The sequence below is a fragment of the Phyllobates terribilis genome, unplaced genomic scaffold, assembly GCF_046119375.1.
Source record: "Phyllobates terribilis strain yellow unplaced genomic scaffold, ASM4611937v1 Scaffold_6__1_contigs__length_29720123, whole genome shotgun sequence".
NCBI lineage: Eukaryota > Metazoa > Chordata > Amphibia > Anura > Dendrobatidae > Phyllobates > Phyllobates terribilis.
In genome coordinates this window covers 28,258,135-28,277,902 of record NW_027362766.1, presented here as the reverse complement: position 1 = coordinate 28,277,902, position 19,768 = coordinate 28,258,135, and the positions used below count along the sequence as shown (strand labels likewise).

At 42.6% G+C, this 19,768-nt stretch overlaps 1 protein-coding gene across 1 annotated transcript; it reads left to right on the top strand.

Annotated features, from left to right (window-relative positions):
* The first annotated feature begins 14,116 nt into the window (after positions 1-14,116).
* On the top strand, positions 14,117-15,052 carry LOC141152609 (olfactory receptor 12D1-like). The gene has a single exon (XM_073637160.1). The coding sequence runs from the start codon at positions 14,117-14,119 to the stop codon at positions 15,050-15,052; it is 936 nt and encodes a 311-aa protein (XP_073493261.1).
* Positions 15,053-19,768: the final 4,716 nt, after the last annotated feature.

Sequence of the window (19,768 nt, the reverse complement as noted above, 5' to 3'; positions counted from 1 at the left end):
CCCTAGTGCAATACGTTCTGACGTATAGCCTGCGACGAAGATGTTTAGTGCTGACGATGCCATTATCAGCATGACTATTCCGGTGATTTACATGCTGGAGCACACGTTAAGGAGAATTTGGAGTCAAGTGGTGGGACAAGAGGAGGTGGAGGAAGTAGAGGAGGAGGAGTTGTATGCGGAAGGGCTAACATCTGCAAGGTCCAGACGGTCGGCAAAACCAAGGCGGCAAGCATGGGAGGGTGGGGGAGATGGATTTACCAGGGCGCATGGTAGCAGCCAAACTAGTGAGGAAGGTGCAGGAGCCTAGGAAGGAGTGGAGGACGAACTGATGGAAGACTCATCAGATGAGGGAGACCTTGATCACATTTCTGTTGTGCGAGATTGGGGGGAGAGGGCAGAGGAAGGAAGCGTGATTCTTACCCCGCCACCAACACAACAAGGACTTGGTGCTCCTTGATGCGCAAGACACATGAGTGCCTTCTTGCTGCACTACCTGCAACATGACCTTCGCATTGTCAGAATTCGAAATAATCCTGACTACTGGGTTGTCACACTCTTAGATCCCTGGTACAAAAGTAAATTTGCAGAAATAATTCCTGCCATAGAAAGGTATTCACGCATGCAGGAGTATCAGCAGAGACTGTTGCAGAATCTTACATGTGCTTTTCCACAAAACACCTGTGGTGCACGTAGTGAATCTCACAGTTCTATCTTGCCAACCGTGGGACTGTTGAGTCTTCAGCACTCAAACCGTAACAGAAACACAGTATCTTCTGGTAACAGCAATTTTGTGCAATCATTTCACCACTTTTTTAGCCCATCCTTTGCAAGGCCACAGGAGACAAGAAGTCTGACACATAGTCAACACCTAGAGACGATGGTACAGGAGTATCTCCAAGTGAACATCAAAGCCATGACTGTGTCACTGGACCCTTGCTCAGTTTGGGCTTCCAATCTGGAAAAATGGCCTGAGCTCGCCACTCACCCCTTGGAGATCGTGTCATGCCCCGCAGCCAGCGTTCTCTCTGAACGTGTGTTCAGCGCTGCTGGTGGTGTGCTGACAGATAAGCGCACGCGGCTGTCCACTGAGAATGTAGACAGACTCACGTTCATAAAGATGAACAAATCATGGATCCGCAAGGACTTTTCTACCCCTGTGTCATCCTGGGGAGAGTAAAAGCTTGATGATTTTTAAAATCACCTCACCAACCGTTTTAAGCAACTCTGGGGCAATTGATGGCACTTAAGTGTTGTCTGTGCCACAAATTTATGGAAAAAATGGAGACTGTTTTTGGAGTCCCCTTGCTGTGTTTTACGTGACGTTGGCATCGTCAATTACAGGTGGGTTGGGTCTCCCCCACCCCCCTTTTAACCGTAAGAAGCTACATACACTATGGCTTGGGGTAACACAGATGGTTCAGTCTGAATAGCTGTTTACTCAGAGGTCTGCTTAAAGCTTCAGTGTCTGCTAGTCAGCGTAGTAGCCCAGCTGTGAAGCAAGCTGCACCGCCTGTGTATCTAATAATAATTTTTAACTGCATCTAGCTTAGGCAGACTGTGGGGACCCCCAACCAAACCCAGACGCTCAGCCCCACTACCGCCCCCCTTTCATTTACAATACAATCATGTAACTCTTACAACTGGATGGGTGAGGATCAGTCACAGCTTTATTAACTGTTTATACTCATGACATTAGAAAGCATTTTATTTCTAAAATAATTCAGCTTGTTGCAGCATGCCCTGTGTCTCCAGTCTCCACAACGGCAAGTTGGCCAACAAGTGTAACTCTCCAACATGTCCTTTCTATTTCCAGGCCACGGAGGATCCTGCATACTCGTATGCAGGACTCTGACCCCCATCCATCACTCTTAACGCTTGTTCCACTCCGTCCTGGAGTCCTGACAGGAATATGTCCAGTCCAATATCCATTAAGTGAACACCGTCGGGCCGTATGAGGCCTGCTTTATCTCCTTCCAGTTGTCGGTGTCGTATCACTACACCACCTCTGTCTCTTATAAATTTTGCCATCCAAATATTTATTAGTCGCCTTGTCCGTTCAATGGCCGTGATGTCTCGGGCACCTTGCCATACCACTCTCTGCACAATCTCTGACCATACTATAGTTATTTTTGAGAAAAATTCTCTGAAGCGCTCAGTGTCTAGTTTCATTATTGCCATTAGTTATGCGCTCTTGTGATAACCTATGTCGTTTCCCCCAGCCTGTATAACTAAAATGACCGGACCTCTTGCCTCTCTCCCTACCTTGATTACCTCCATTAGTACCTGTGGCCATTGCAGGCCTCTAATACCTCTCCAGTTGAAATATGTGTTATGGAACTCAAATTTCCTCCCGCCTGGGCGGACTTTCGCCCTTTTTTCAGCCCAATATATATACGAGTGGCCTATCACCCACACTGTTGGCTTAGCGTCACCTGTAAAAGAAACAAACCACGTTAGGATAACAAGTCCGGTCTTATGTATCTCGCCAAACACGTGGATCGCCATCTCCCTTTCCTCTGAACTTCTGTTTCTGACAGTCCTGCTCTTGCTGCTTCCATGGCCGCGCCTATGCGGAATGAGTGTGTCCCATGATCTTTGCGGTGGTTCCCTGCTGATGTTAGGCATTTATTGAATATAGCTTGGAACTGGTAACTTGATAATGGCGTTCCATCAATGTGTGATAGGAAGAAATTACTTTGTGATCTGATGGTTATATATGTTTTTACTATTGTTACCCAACTCAGCGTACCGTTTGTGGGTTGTAGAAGTACCCAAGTGCCCCTGCCCGCTGGAACCGTTTTCAATTTGCTTATGCGTAGACGTATTGCATTATTGGATATGACTACGTCCTGGTGTAATAAGCCTCCACTGGTGGTAATTTTGGATTGAGGGACTAATTCGCTTATGCATAGCGCCCCGAAGAAGGCGATCGCAAATGCAGTAGACAGTAGTGTTGCTTCGAATTGTGAGTGTCATGTTAATGGTGTTAGGGATATGATGTGAGAAATCAGTTTTAGTGACACGGGACGGGACGTCTACACTCCTGACTTGGCTGACCCTTTTCCACCCTTTTATGGATTGTCTGATGATGAATCTCTTTGTCACATCTCCCCAATTCAGTAGTTGGAAGTGAAATGCTACTCCGGTCACCTACTGCTGCGCTGACGCCCCTGATATGCCCCTCATCATTAGCTGGTGGAGAAATTCTATGGTGACTTGTAATCTGGCTTGTTCACATTGGTCAACCCGTCTGCCTGCTACTAGTCGTGTCCACACTTCCCATGCCTTACCGTATGCTTGCCACGTTGACGGGGCAACTGACGTTCTGATTAATGGCATCAACTATTCGTCACTAGATACCATAGGGAGGCTGGGCAACTGTTGCCCTATGGGTGGGCGTTGGGGAGGAGCTCTGTGAAAATCTGCCAATTGAATTGTGATAAAGCATTAGCAGCAGCTTTAGACCCCTCAGCATCATGGCTAGCGCGGACCCATACATTGTGTTTTAGGCACAGGAATGCTAGCCGGCGTAGTAGGCCTAGCACTGGGAGAGACGATGATGCCATATTATTAATGAAGTGCGCTAGGCTGGTGTTTTTTGTTATGAAACGTATATTTTTGTTAGCCAGGCGTGCGCCCCATATTTCTATTGCTACCACTATTGGAAACAGTTCCAGGACTGTCTGTTTTTTTGTCAGCACTTGTTCTGCCCAATACGGAGGCCATAAGCTTGTGCACAATTGGTTATTTAGTATCGTTGCATATCCGCCTGATTCTGCCGCCCCGGTGAATAATCTTAGTTCAATGTTGGACTGTTCTGCTGACATAAATAACGTGTGACCGTTTAATGATTATAAGAAGGTTTTCCACACCTCTAAGTCCGCCCGTAGCTGCCTGCTGATTCTGATTGTATGACTCGGTTTAGATGCCCCTTTTGTTGTGGGCGATAAATGAAGAGAAAAAACCCTTCCGACTGGCATCACCCGGCTCGCAAACACGAGGAGACCTAGTAATACTTGCATCTGCTGTAGTGTTACTTTCCATACTGCACAAAAAAGTAGATCAGGTGTAATGTTTTGGTATTTTTTCCCATTGGAAGCGGAGCAACCTTGCTGTGGTGTCGATTTCGATGCCTAAGAACGATATCTTTGTTGTGGGGTCTATGTTTTTGGTTGGGCATAATGGGACTCCAAACCGACGGGAGATGTTTGTGAATTCGTTGAGTAAGGGGCAGCGAAAGTGGATGACCAATCGCCACGGCCCGCGGAGGGGCCACCACAGTCAGTGAATCCTTCCTTATTTAGTATAGAGTCTACCAATACTTTGGGCATAGTAGCCCAGCTGCGAAGCAAGCTGCACCGCCTATGTATCTAATAAGAATATTTTACTGCATCTAACCCAGCCAATCATTTGATAGTATTGCTAGTAGCAGAGTCGCATGGGCTCTAAACCTTGCATAGCCTGGGCATTTTTTGAGATGTCTAAGGATGACCCAACTCATGTTATCTGTAACATTTGTCACCAAAAGCTAAGTAGAGGCCAAAAAAACAATAGTTCGAGTACTTTATGCTTGAACCGTAACATGGATATGAAGCATAAGTTGCAGTGCGAAGCTCACTGTGCTACAATGCGGCATAGTGTGCCGATCCAACCACCATCTGCCTCACCTGTGTCATCCTGGGGAGACTAAAAGCTTTAGGATTTTGGAAAATTAGCACACCAACCATTTTAAGCAACTCTGGGACAATTGATGCCACATAAGTAGTGTCTGTGCCACAATTTTGGGAAAAAATGGAGACTCTTTTTGGAGTCCCATTGCTGTGTTTTACATGACGTTGGCATCGTCAATTACAGGTCGGTCGGGTCTCTACCCCCCCTTTTAACCATGAGAAAGTACATACACTATGGCTTGGGGAAACACAGATGGTTGAGTCTGAAGAGCTGTTTACTCATACTATAGCCTGGGAATCAGAGGTAAAAAGAATGCCAAGAGTGTGCAAAGCAGTCATCAAAGCAAAAGGTGACTACTTTGAATAACCTAGAATATAAGAGATATTTTCAGTTGTTTCACACTTTTTTGTTAAGTATATAATTCCACATGTCTAATTTCATAGTTTTGATGCCTTCAGTGTGAATGTACAATTTTCATTGTCTTGAAAATACAGAAAAATCTTTAAATGAGAAGGTGTGTCCAAACTTTTGGTCTGTACTGTATATTGGTGTCTGACCAGTCAGGGAGACACTATTACAGTTTTTTATTACGGCAAAAATGCCAAAAACAGGATAATACAGAGATTTGACCCATGGAACTGAAAACCACAGTTCTATTTTTTTGGTCTACACCAGACTCTTTTAAACAGATATATTGGTGTCTGAACTGTTAGGGAGACACTATTACTGTTTTTTTTTTACGGCAAAAAATGCCAAAAGCAGGATAATACAGAGATTTGACCCGTGGAACTGCAAAACCACAGTTATAGTTATGTGGCATACACCAGACACTTTTAAACAGATATTTTGGTGTCTGACCAGTCAGGGAGACACTATTACAGTTTTTTTTTACGACAAAAAATGCCAAAAGCAGGAAAATACAGAGATTTGACCCGTGAAACTGCAAAACCACAGTTCTATTTCTCTGTCCTACACCAGACTTTTTTAAACAGATATATTGGTGTCTGAACAGTCACAGACACACTCGATTTTTTTTTTGGGGGGGGGGAATACCAAAAGGTTTGTAAGACGCGTATTTGGACAGTCTGACTGAGAAAAAAATAAATACAGGATTTAGATGAAAAAAAAAAATATTTTTTCCTGGCCCCTGAGACCGGGGTGATAAGTCTAGCAATTTGACCAACAGGAGCACACAGGACTGTAATGCAGCGTTTGCTGGTATAACCACTGCGTCTCCTATACAGCCTGCCTGCCTGCCAGATATCTGGGATGGATATTAGTTCTGAAAAGGACTGTTTGTTTGATTTGGCAGGCTTTAGAGACCCTACACTACCTATTTCGCAGTATGTATCTCTCCTTAACTCAGCAGCACTGACCCTACACTGGCTGATCCGGAGCGACTGTGTCCAAGATGGCGGTGCCCGGTTTTAAATACTCGAGGTGACGCTGTGCGGCCAGCCAATCACTGTAATGCCCACAAACAACATGGCTGCGGCTTTACAGTGACTGGCTGGCAATCCCTGCATGTTCATTGGATCTGTAAAGAGTGCCAAACCTGCAGGGCGGAGACCTGAGCTCCCGCCCGAGAAACCCGGAAATGTTCGGTGCTCGCCGAACATCCCGAGTAGCATGATGCTCAGGCGAGTAACAAGCAGTGTCGAGCATGCTCGCTCAACACTAGTATTTATGATGCCCGTAAAAAAAAAAAATTATACAGTATGTTCATGTGTACCCCCCAGGGGTAAATGTGTGTCAGCCCATACACTTTGTGTATTGTCATTACAAGTATAGGAGACCCACTCCTTTCTAATGGGAACATTTTTTTATGAGGCCCTCAAAGTCTCTTCCAAGGGGCATTGGAGTCTCTCCCAATTTTTGACAGCCCTTGCATTCACTGCATAGGCCAATACTATGGGAGACACTCTTCTTTCTAATGGGAATTTGTCATTACTGTGGCCCTGCTCTATGTGTCTTTAAATTGTTAGTGGGGTTTTTCCTAAATTTGATCAGCCGTTAGACTCACTGAAAACCCTATAACTGTATAGCAGACCCTCTCTTTTCTAATGGGAACTTGACATACTTGTTATTGTGGCCTGCTCTATGTGTCTTTAAATTGTTAGTGGGGTTTTTCCTAAATTTGGTCAGCCTTTGGACTCACTGCATACCCTATAACTGTATAGCAGACTCTCTCAATTCTAATGGGAATTTGTCATTACTGTGGCCCTTCTCTATGTGTCTTTATATTCTTAGTGGGGTTTTTCCTAAATTTGGTCAGCCATTGGACTCACTGCGTACCCTATAACTGTATAGCTGACCCTCTCCTTCCTAATGGGAAAATGTCGTACTTGTTACTGTGGCCCTGCTATATGTGTCTTTAAATTGTTAGTGGGGTTTTTCCTAAATTTGGTCAGCAGTTGAACTCACTGCATATACTATAACAGTATAACAAACCCTCTCCTTTCTAATGGGAACATATCGTACTTGTTACTGTGGCCCTGCTCTATGTGTCTTTAAATTGTTAGTGGGGTTTATCCTAAATTTGGTCAGCCGTTGGACTCACTGCATACCCTATATCTGTATAGCAGACCCTGTCCTTTCTAATGGGAACATGTCGTACTTGTTACTGTGGTCCTGTTCTATGTGTCTTTAAATTTTTAGTGGGGTTATTCCTAAATTTGGTGAGCCGCTGGACTCACTGCATACCCTATAACTATATAGCATATTCTCTCCTTCTAATGGGAATTTGTCGCTACTGTGACCCTGCTCAATGTGTCTTTAAATTGTTAGTGGGGTTTTTCCTAAATTTGGTGAGCCGTTGGACTCACTGCGTACCCCATAAATGTATAGCAGACCCTCTCCTTTCTAATAGGAACATGTCATGCTCATTACTGTGGCCCTGCTCTATGTGTCTTTAAATTTTTAGTGGGGTTTTCCCAAATTTTGGCAGCCCTTGCAGTCACAGGATGGGCATAACCACTATAGGAGACCCGCTCCTTTATAATTGGTACATTTTTTTTTACTGAGACCCTCCTCTATACCTCTTCAAAAGGGGTATTGGGTTGCGTCCGAATTTTTGGCAGCCGTTTCAGTCACTGGATACGCAATAACAGTATAGGAGACCCACTCGTTAATAATGGGAACAACAAAGCATAGCCGGCTGATGACTCTCTAATAATAGCGAGGGCCGACTACTGGCCTTTTAAGAATAGTAAGGGCCGCCTGATGGCCCTATAAAAATAGGCTTTGTGACTTTCAGACTCCCTCCATCATAAATGAAACAGGATGTGTCTGATGATGTGTCACACACCACATTGCCAGATAAGTTTGTAAAATTTAAAAATGTCATTTCCATGTGAATGCATTTGTCTTAAGAAATAACGTAAAAAACAGTAGGATCTTTCTTTAGCATAAAAAACAGAGTCTCCAATGTAACCTCAATATAATCACATTGTTCAGCTCCTGCACCTTCTCCTCCGTCTCTGAAATTACCACATCAGTCACAAGCTGAAAGCACTGCAACACTGCCTTGGCCAAGCGGCAACAGGCTGTGCTGAATATAACATGCATAATGCTTAGGTGACAAACCGCCCAGTGCTGCAGAGTTGTTGAAAGCTGTAACACAGCAGCCTGATTTGTGGCTCTCACAACTGAACATACAGCCAGGCATGATCGTGTGTGATAATGGGCGGAACCTGGTGACAGAAAAATAACAGCTGGAGTATATAAGGTTTCCCTCTATGCCAGTCCTTTCACCGAGCTAAAGAATATGGCTGTCGTGAAATACAACTCCCATTGAGAAGCTGTTTCAGATTGAAAAACATTGTGCCGACCAAAGGATTTGATTCTGAGGGCTCACCTTTCTCCCCTGCTCAAGAGCCCCATAGCAGCTGCAAAGTTAGCGCTATCATGAACTCTCCTGATGTAGAAGCCAGGGAACACCAGAGGATTCTCTGTTGGGACCGTCCAACCCTGACAAGAAGCAGTCCTGGCTAAGAAAAGTGTGTGGGAAGGTTGCTTTTTTACTGAGGTAGAAACCCACGCAAACACAGGGAGAACATATAAAATCCTTGCAGATGTTGTCCTTGCTGGGATTTGAACACAGGATCCCAGAGCTGAAAGGCTTCAGTGCTAACCACTGATCTAATGTGCTGCCGTTCACCCTCTATTATCTAACAGGCTGGTGAAACTTCCACCTACTGCCACTCTATCTTCAGCTCCTTTGTGAGAAACTAATATATTTGGGCTGCCACTCAGTCTACCAAATAAAATTCCTGAGAATGAAATTGGGGATTGCTTCGCTACTGGTACTGGGGGCAGTACTAATACCATGGTGTCGTACCATAGTTTACTGGAAATATTCCAGGCTATCAGGAGGAAAGAAAATTCCCACAAAAAAGTACCAGCAGTAATGTTCAGGAACCCAATTTTTGTAGAAGGCAGAGACAACACCGGGAGAAATAGTGACGGCTGGGGACCAAGAATGGACGCAAGGCATGAGGTTGTGAAAAGCTTCCACCTCCATGAGCCAAAAAGGCCGCATTTCAAGTGCAAGAAACTGCCCACAAATCTGGCAGTTTAGTATTGCGGCCTGTTTGGCTGGGTGCATACTTGCGCTTGCATTCCAAGTAACAGAAAACTAAGCAGATGGTGGCCTCTATCATCATCATTGCCTCACCTTGGCACTATGAACTCTCCAGAAGGCAGAAGGAGAAGCCAGGGCCCACTGGAGGAGTCTCCGGTTTTCTGCTGTGTCTGTCCAACCTTGCCAAGAAGCAGCCCTGGCTAAGAAAAGTGTGAAGGAAGGTTCCCGTTGACTCTATGGCTGCTTTTAAAATGTGGATGTTTTCTCTCAAACCACATAGCAGATCAGGCCATTGCTCAACTCTGTAGTCATCAAATTAATTGCGCAAAGAAATGTTTGTGTGTCAAAGCACCACCAACAAGTGCGAGTTGATGTTGAATGGGCTGCCTTGCTTCTGCAACAATCTGCATTAGAGGACTTCCTGGGAGAAATGACAGCCAGAGTAGATACGGTTTCCCTCTATGCCAGTCCTTTCACCGAGCTAAAAAATATGGCTGTGGTCTGTGTTGAAATTCAGCTCTCAGCAAAATAAGCTGTAGACTGGCTCTATGATATCCCTGGCCACATTCACCTGTCCACATGTTTGTGGTTAGGTGGTCCTTCCCAGTGAGTTCACAGGGAAGGGCACGGGTAATGTTGTGGGACCGTGCTTGTGGAAGGCGGAGACAATACCGGGAGAAATAGTGGCGGCTTGGGGACCGAGTATGGACACCCGGCCGCCGCCGGCATGAGTTTGTGAAAAGCTTCCGCTTCCACGAGCCTAAAAGGCCACATTTTAAGCGAAAGCAGCTTTAGAGGACTTCCTGGGAGAAATGACAGCTGGGTAGATATGGTTTCCCAAGTGCTTTCACCAAGCTAAAGAATATGGCTGTTGTGAAATACAACTCAGCAAAAAAAGCTGTGGACTTGCTCGGTACCGTCCCTGGCCACATTCACTTGACCACGTGTTTGTGGTTAGGTGGTCCTTCCGAGTAAGTGCACTGGGGAGGACACGAGTAATGTTGTGGGACCTGTGCTTGTGGAAGGTGGAGAGAATACCGGAAGAAATAGTGGCGGCTAGGGACCGAGTCTGGAAACCCGGCCGCCGCCGGCATGAGGTTATGAAAAGCTGCCACCTCCACGAGCCTAAAAGGCCACATTTCAAGTGAAAGCAGCTTCAGAGGACTTCCTGGGAGAAATGACAGCTGGGTAGAAATGGTTTCCCAACTCCTTTCACCAAGCTAAAGAATATGGCTGTTATGAAATACAACTAAGCAAAAAAAGCTGTGGACTGGCTCCGTACCGTCCCTGGCCACATTCACTTGACCACGTGTTTGTGGTTACGTGGACCTTCCAAGTAAGTGCACTGGGGAGGGCACGAGTAATGTTGTGGGACCCGTGCTTGTGGAAGGCGGAAATGACACCGGGACAAAGAGTGGCGGCTTGGGATCAAGTATGGATACCTGGTCGCCGCCGCCATAAGATTGTGGACAGCTCCACGAGCCTAATAGGCCACATTTCAAGTGCAAGCAGCTGTCAAAAATTTGGCTGTATAGTATTGCAGCCTGTGGGTGGGTGGGTGGCTGGCTGCATACTTGGGGTAGGGACAATTGAACGCTGTACTGGGACAGGGACGTGGACAGAAATTGTTGCAAGTCTGCAAAGACAGGTGCATGGCGGGAGGCATCTTCGCATGCCCCAAGGATCATTTATGATGGGCACACTTTTAGACAGTGACCTGGGAGTCAGAGATGCTTCCAGGGGTCTTCCCCATGCTGTTCCCATGTCTTTTCAGCACTGTATGCATGTGTCTGATGATGTGTCACACACCACATGGCCAGATAAGGTTGTAAAATGTTAAAATGACATTTCCCAGTGAATGCATTTGTCTTGGTTGAAAGCAATGCAAAAGTGCAAAAACACATTAAAAACGCTACGTGTGAACATAGCCCAAGGTGCGGAGGAGTATTTTTGTTTTTGTTTATTTATTTTGCCTTATATACAAGTCATTACCCTGGAAAGGATGTTCCTTAACATATTTCCCAGGAAAATCCATTTTGGTTTTGTTTTTGTATGTTTCATTGTGAATCCGTAAAAGTGGCGTAATACTCTGACAACGTTGTTGACAGCAGGGATCTGGGAGTCAGAAATGCTTCCAGGGTTCTCCCTTATGCTGTTCCCATGTCATTTGAGCACTGTTACCATCGATTTGGGCAATTTTTAGGCCCTCTGAAGACGGCCGGGGGAGCCGCCTGAAAGATGCTTGAGTTTCCCATAGTCTTACATTGGGCTCGTTGCTCGGGTCGAGTACCCGAGTATTCCAATTTGCTCGACCCGAGCAACGAGTACCCGAGCGTTTTAGTGCTCGCTCATCACTAGTTGGCAGCTGTTATCTTACTGCATATATGTAGTTAAATTCAGGTATAGTAAAGATTTAGAAGCAAAACTGGTACATTGTTTGCAAAGGTGCCGATACACACAGGAACAGAAAAGATGTATAGGAAAACTTCTAACTTGCTTGAAGAGATGCAGCTACTCACATGAATAGCAGCATCAGGTTAGCAGAGATGAGTGTGCTAACATACCTTAACACAGCAATTGCTGTGTGAGAGTGCACTGTCTCCATAAATTTCTGGACTGAGTTTGGAGCTACTCCTGACTGGAGCAGAATCAAGAGGAAGAGAGGGCTAAATTCAGTAAAAGCATGTGACAGCAGATTGTTATCATTTCTGTACACTTGGATGGTGGGTGGCCTCTCAAGCCAGCCTTAAAAGTCCTAAGATGATGACAACAGTATTGATTTATCAACCATCACATAAATCTAGTGCGGACTAACACAGACGGAACCGGACATACAGGAAGGAAGCAAAACCTAGCACTGGAGCCAGTGCAAGTGAATAACACTAATATTCTGCAATTATACCAGGTACCCCCACTGTCAGGCATTCTCTCAGCCCCAGCCTCTGCAGCTCCATCGCTGGACATGTAGCCAGTAATTAGTACTGAGTTTGAAGATGGCTGTCTGACATTTCAATAGCTAAGTCAGCCCAATATCTGCAAATGCATTGTTAAACCGTCAGCCAAACCCCTTCATTAACAGCACTAGTCACAATCTAACACAGTAAACTATTTCTTCTGTTGGGCACAGAACCGTAGCCAGATGTGATATATGATAATCAAAACACCAGGCATGATACATATCTATTATTAAGTTATGTAACTTTCCAAATACATTTATGTGTAATTTATTTAGCTTTTTCTAAAAAGAAATGAAGCTTCAGAACATATGAAAAATTATTATTAGTTTGTCTTTCAAAATTATTGATATGCCCATTGAAAATATTTTAGCATTTTAAAAACCTATAATACCACTTGACTTTTTATTTAAAGAATATTGAATATATTTTTTTAATGACATGAAAGAATGATGTTATTCTTTTACACAATTTTTTTTATTCCCGCTGTGTTCTGTTGCTCCATGAAAATGTCCTTTTAAGCTACACTCCTGAGACATCCAACAGTATTTAATGGCCTGCAAGTCATAGTTTTTACATTATACAGAATAAAATTCCACATTATTACCTGACAAATTTCCTTGAAATAACACAGAAATGACCAAAACTACAAATAAAAAATACCAAAAGTTAAAGATGGCAAAAAGGTGAAGGTAAGTTCCAAAGAAAACACAAATTCAGGGAATTTGGATATTTCTGGTTGAAAATATAGACCAAAAATTTATACAGTCTATGTGCAGTTAATGTAAAGATTATTTATTAGTGTAAGTATTATTAACCAATGGATGATCTTCAACTGAAAGCAAATATTTCTGATAACTTTCATTTGCTTTCCGTCTTTAATTTTATATTTTAAGTGGAAATATCGAGATGTTCTAAAAAGTTTAGGATGTCCTTTACCCAACAAATGGAATATTGCATATTTTCAGAACTTGCGTATCTCATGTTTGTATAAAACTGTGATCATGGGCTACCCGGTTTTCTGGACTGTTGGGTGATATGGGATACCCTCTATATTCTATATCTATAGCCAGGCGTAATAATCCACATTGAAAATAAAGGCTTTGTTTTGGTCTCATCCATGCACAAAACATTTCTCTAATAGCCTTCTCACTTGTCCACGTGATCTTTAGCAAACTGCAGATGGGCAGCAATATTCTTTTTGGAGAGCAGTAGCTTTCTCTTTGCAATCCTGTCATGCACACCTTTGCTGTTCAGTGTCCTCATAATGTCGGACTCGTGAACATTAACATTAGCTAATGTGAGAGAGGACTTTAGTTGCTTAGATGTTTCTTAGGTACTCTTGTGACCTCGAGGTCTCTTTGTGAGAAGCTTACAAATGTTAATTATGGTCTTGAACTTCCCTAATCTGTGCACAATCTGTCAAGCTATGGATTGGTGAAGTCCTACTCTTTAGAGATAGTTTTGTAACTTTTACCTTCCTGGTGATCATTAATGACTCTTCTTATGAGGTCTTCATAAATCTCCTTTGCTTGCTACACTAATACAAACATGTGTTGTGAAGATCAAACTTTATTCGTTAAATAAAACAGATCATTTGATGACACTCGATTATCATCACATTGATTAAAAACACCAGACTCTAATTTCAAATTCAAATTATCTGTTAATCCTAGAGGTTTACAAATTTATGCTTCAATGAGAGAATGACAAAGTCTAATAATTTTGACTCATTTGCTTGATTTGGTTTAGGACTTGTGTGAAAACCTGATGCACTTGACAATTGTGCAGAAATATGGGAAATTCTGAAGGATTCACAAATTTTCAAGCACCACTGTATACATCTTAAAAATCTGATTGAGTTCTGTGACTTTTTTTTCTTCTAGTAGTATCCCACCTAAACACTGTAATGGAATTGTCAAATTACACCTCCATTTCTGAATTTGCCTTACTTGGGTTGACTGATCTAAGAAAGCTTCAAGTGATTTTCTTCATATTTTTCTTGATGTTTTACATAATCAACTTGATAGGTAACCTCTCAATTATGATTATCACTGTTATAGATACCAGCCTCCATTCTCCCATGTATTACTTTTTGTGGCATTTGTCAATTCTGGACATCTGCTATTCTTCCGTGGCTGTTCCCAGGATGCTAAGAGATTTTTTGGCCTCGGAAAAGACCATCTCCTTTGCTGGATGCATTTCCCAGGTGCATTTCTTCCATTTTTTGGGAAGCACGGAAGTGATGCTCCTAACAGCAATGTCATATGATCGATATGTTGCCATTGGTAATCCGTTGCGTTACTCTACAATCATGAATACTAGAGTTTGTCGGTGTTTGTCATTCAGCTCTTGGATTACTGGATATTTTCATTCTCTATTACACACAGTGATGACAGCAAAGCTACCATTTTGTGGACCAAATTTGGTTAAACATTTTTTCTGTGATATTAAACCAGTGCTTAAATTGGCCTGTACCGATACTTCTCTCAATCTCAAACTTCTCACAAGAGTTACAGGAACATTGGCCACAACGACTCTACTACTTACTCTTCTCTCATATGTTTTTATCATCAAATTCCTCCTAAAGATACGAACATCTGAAGGTCGTAAGCGTGCATTCTCCACTTGTAGCGCCCATCTTATTGTTGTCTTTTTGCTTTATGGAACAGCTATTTTTACCTATATTCGACCGTCAACACAAGACTCTTTAGATCAAGATAGAGCAGCTGCCGTTCTATTCACTGTTGTAACTCCGGCCTTAAATCCAATAATATATACGCTAAGGAACAAAGATATGAAGAAAGCCATGAAGAAAATAGTTGTAAACAATTTATCTTTTTGACCATAAGAAGAGTTTTTTCTTTGTTTTCTTATACTTTTTATTTAATATGAGCAACTTAAGTAGAAATTTGCATTTTCATTGGAATTTTTAAACACTTACATTTTTTAAAAAAGTAGAAAAAAATAGCGTCAATACTTAGACTTTCACTCTTTATAGGACACTATAGAAATGGAGTACGAAATGAAGATATACAGACAAGAGGAATGCCAACATGCACTTCTACTTGGCGATTGCATTTACATTTTTGACTACTGAATATTTGCTACCAATATAAGGAGGCCTAGCTCCTACTTTGAACTATCATAAAAAAAACAATAAGTAGAGAGATAGGGGCGCAATAGCGCTATTATCCAACCACAACCAAGTAGGTAAAAGAAAATGTGCTCACCTTAATGAGTTGTGTAATGCACAACTCATGTAAGAATTTTTAGCGAAGGGCTGCAGCCAGCACAGAATCCCTAGGGATCTTGTGTCTATAATAGGAAGAAGTTGGTGCCGGGAAAAAAAAACGCGCTTCTCCGTGGTGAAGAAATTTGACGAGAGATGGTATATAATTAACAATCTTGTAGTTTATTACTGAAAGCTACGATTACTACTCATTTTGTGGACGTCCAGTCTAGAGATGAGCGGTGTTCAACTAGAACTGTTCGCCAATCTCAAATTCGAGCTGTTTTGGGCGGTGTTCAAGTCGTTTGACGAACGCAAACGATTTGCAAAAAATTCGGCTGTTCGAGGTTATGTTCGATAACTGTTCGTGCACCAAAAGCGTGTCCTGCATGTCTGGCGCTATTTAGAGCACCAATCATGCAGGGATTGTCTGCCACTCACTGTAATGCCACAGCCATGGTTGCCCAAATCGATGGGAATAGTGCTCACGGTGAATCATGAAAACCCGGCAATTCAGCAGTGGCATACACCGGTACCCGACAATTTAGAATCGAAAGAATAGAGTATCACACATAGATTAGATAGATAGAAACATGTCAGTCACATATCTAAGAAGTACAGTGACAGTGTTGGTTACTGTAGTTGTCATTTAGTGTAAAGTATTTATTATAAAAAATATTAGAGTTTTCATGCACCGTCTCTTTAAAAAAGCCGGCCGGCAATTCAGCAGCGGTACCCGACAATTTATAACAGAAAGAATAGAGTATCACACATAGATTAGATAGATAGAAACATGTCAGTCACATATATAATAAGTACAGTGACAGTGTTGATTACTGTACTTGTCATTTAGTGTTAAAATAAAGGATTTATTATAAAAAAAATTGGCGTGGGGTTCCCCGTAATTTCAGTCTCTAGCGGAGGTTAAGCAGATGGCTGGGGCAGATGTTTGAAGCCTGGGAAGGGGGTAATACCCACGGAGCTTCCCAGGGTACTAATATCAGCCCCTAGCTGAATACCTAGCCTTTACTAGCTATTAACATGGGGGACTCCAAAAAAAAATGACGTGGGGTCCCCCCTATTTTAATAGCTAGCAAAGGCTAGGCAGACAGCTGGGGGCTGATATTAATAGCCCAGGAAGGGTGCCATGAATATTGGCCCCTTCCCAGGCTAGAAACACCAGCCGTCAGCCGCCCCAGAAATGGCGCATCCATAGGATGCGCAATTCTGGCACTTAGCCTCGCTCTTCCCACTGCCCTGTAGCGGTGGCAGTGGGGTAATAGGGTTGGGGTTGATGTCAGCTTATAATGTCAGCTGACATCAAGCCCAGGTTAGTAATGGAGAGGCGTCTATAAGACACCCCCATTACTAACCCCATAGTCAAAGTTACAAAAAAACACAAACACCCAGAATAAAGTCCTTTAATTGAAATAAAGACAATTCTTTATTGTTCTAAATTAAACCATCCTTACCATCACGCCCATTCCAGCTGAAGCCAACGATCTCCTGCAATAAAAGTAAAATAATAAAGCAACATCATCCTTACCTTTCCATGGTTCCTCGACAGCTTCAGCTCTGCTACAGTCACATGACAGGCTGGACCGCAGCAGAACGCTGCCATCCAGCTTGCCATGCGGCAGACACTGAGAAGCGCAGGCATGCTTGCGCTCCTCAGTGTCTGGCTGTGACGGCATCCAGATGAGCCGAGTTCATGTCCAATGAAATCAGCTCACCTCATGCACGTCACTGACAGCGTGGGAAAATTCTCCTGTGCATGCGGTGAGTGCAGGAGAATTTTCCCACGCTGTCAGTGATGTGCATGAGGTGAGCTCATGTCCAATGAACTCGGCTCACCTCATGAACATCACTGACAGCGTGGGAAAATTCTCAGCCCAAAACAGCTCGAATTTGAGATTGGCATACAGTTCTAGTCGAACACCGCTCATCTCTGGACTGGACGTCCACGAAACGCATAGTTATCGTAGCTTTCAGTAATAAACTACAAGATTGTTAATTATATACAATCTCTCGTCAAATTTCTTGACCACGGAGGAGCGCGTTTTTTATTCCGGCACCAAATTCATCCTATTATAGACAACCATAAAAAAACAATAGCATACATGTAACATTTTGAATTGATAATTATGTCTCAAAAAGTTAATGTTTATGACAGTGTAAAGCACAGCTTGCTTATACACTTGCAATTGTGTGATTTTATTTACGTCCTTTGCTATTGATCTTATATCATTTTTAAATATTTTTCATATTGCCTAAAACACTTAAAAGGAAATTTGTAAATTTGAAAAGCAAAAAGAGTAGTACCTACATTTTCTAGACAAGTTTATTTCAATCTTAATCATACTAGATGTCATTATGAAAGTAAACGATAAGTAAATGCAAACAAAAATGACTTATAAAGGAAATTCAAACTATCTTTCAGATGGGCAAAAGTTAATTAAAATATTGTTATAAATAGTTAACAAAATTTTAAAAAATAAAAACTCATGATTTATGAGTTGTCTGATATTTTAACATATTAGATGATTTTGGTCTAATAAAAAGGGGCAAATCTATGTGCCTCATCAAGCCACAGTGGAAATCAGTAGTAAAGAGCATTTTTAGTCTTGGAGAATTTGTCACATCCATACATCGCATAGACAACCCAATGATTTTAATGAATACAACGGTATATTCAAATATGAAATATGGCTGTTTATTTCCCTGAGTTCTGAAATATTGCATAATAGAAGAAACACATCAAGAGAGCCATGATAAGGGCTTATCTGTACTCAACAGCTGCAGACCTATCAAAGGATGGCTCCATTAATGCTGCCTGGCAATCCTAATTACACAGGGTGAAGCTGCTGTACATTTGCCAGCTATGCATGAACCTGTAAATCCACAAAGGATTTATGTCACAATCACAACTGTCCAATGGAAGATACGTGCATTAAACAGGCTGCACATCTTCAACTCAATAAAGAAAAATGTAGATGTTCATTGCAGAATTGGACAAATAAGAGGGTACTTACTTGCAAGATAAAACCACTTAGAGTACCTTTCACCAGGCTGAGGCTGCCCTTTTCATATAGGAAAAAAAGCGGATAGCCTAAGAATGGTAAATATTCTAAATAACAAAAGAGGTCTCAGCTGTCCCTCTAAAAGATCTGACTTTCTAGCAAAAGTAGGGTCCTAACTTCTTGATTGTGAGATCCTGCAATGCAAAGCAGGATTCCATAATCTTATGCTACCTTCCTGGTTGAGAAAAAGCAAAATATTTAAAATTGTGTTTCTTTAAACCAAACCCAGCACTGCAACGTATTTTGCTAAGATGCAACTGAATAAAAACATCAATACAGCAGTTACTATTCAGTAACAGCTTAGTAAAGAACATTGCAACACCGAGTTAGTGCCAAAAGCGAGACCTCCTGAGTAGAGATGAGCGGTGTTCGACTCGAACTGTTCGCCAATCTCAAATTCGAGCTGTTTTGGGCGGTGTTCGAGCCGTTCGACGAACACGAACGATTTGAAAAAAATCCAGCTGTTCGAGGTTATGTTCGATAACTGTTCATGCACCAAAATCGTAACTGGATTTTTTCACAGTAATGCTGTTAATCAATGTTAATACACAGTTTGAGTATACAGTGGGCAGGGGGAGGGTCAGGGGATGGGTCTCTGCAGAAATAAAGAAGATCTCCGTTTTTTTTTTTTCTTTCCCGCATTTACAGTGGGAAGGTGCAGTCTGTCAGCCTATCAGCAGCGCCCACACGCAGCGAAGTGGTTTTTTTCACACAAGCAAGGGCATGTGTCATTGGCTGTGTATGTAACATGTCCTTGCCCTATAAGACCCAGCCATTTTATACGTCGCCACCATTTTCTCACTGCTGCAGCTGAGTGTTAGACGGCACCGCTGCTGCTGAGGGCGCTATACTTTCTAACTGTGTGAATTGCAAGAGAATTTGCTCTTAAATAGACAGATAGGTTGGGAGTAGGGACTAGTTGTAATTGCAGCCCTTTTGAAGGAAAGGTTACAGCACTTCCTAGGACTTTGTGCCAGGCAGGACTGTCTTAGTGCTGTGCAAGTGTTTTTCACAGCATTTGGCTAAATCTAGCTAAGCAAATCCTTTTTGGCCTCTTGCAGTGTGTGTTAGTCAGTGAACTAGCCTATCTGTGTTGCAAGCTACACCACCTGTGTATGTAATACAAATTTTTTACTGCACCTAGCCAAGTAAAACTTTTGGGCATAGCAGCAGTGTGTGTTACTCATTGTATTAGGCCATCTATAGCAAGCTCCACCCGCTTTGAAATTAATAATAATTTTTGGCAGCA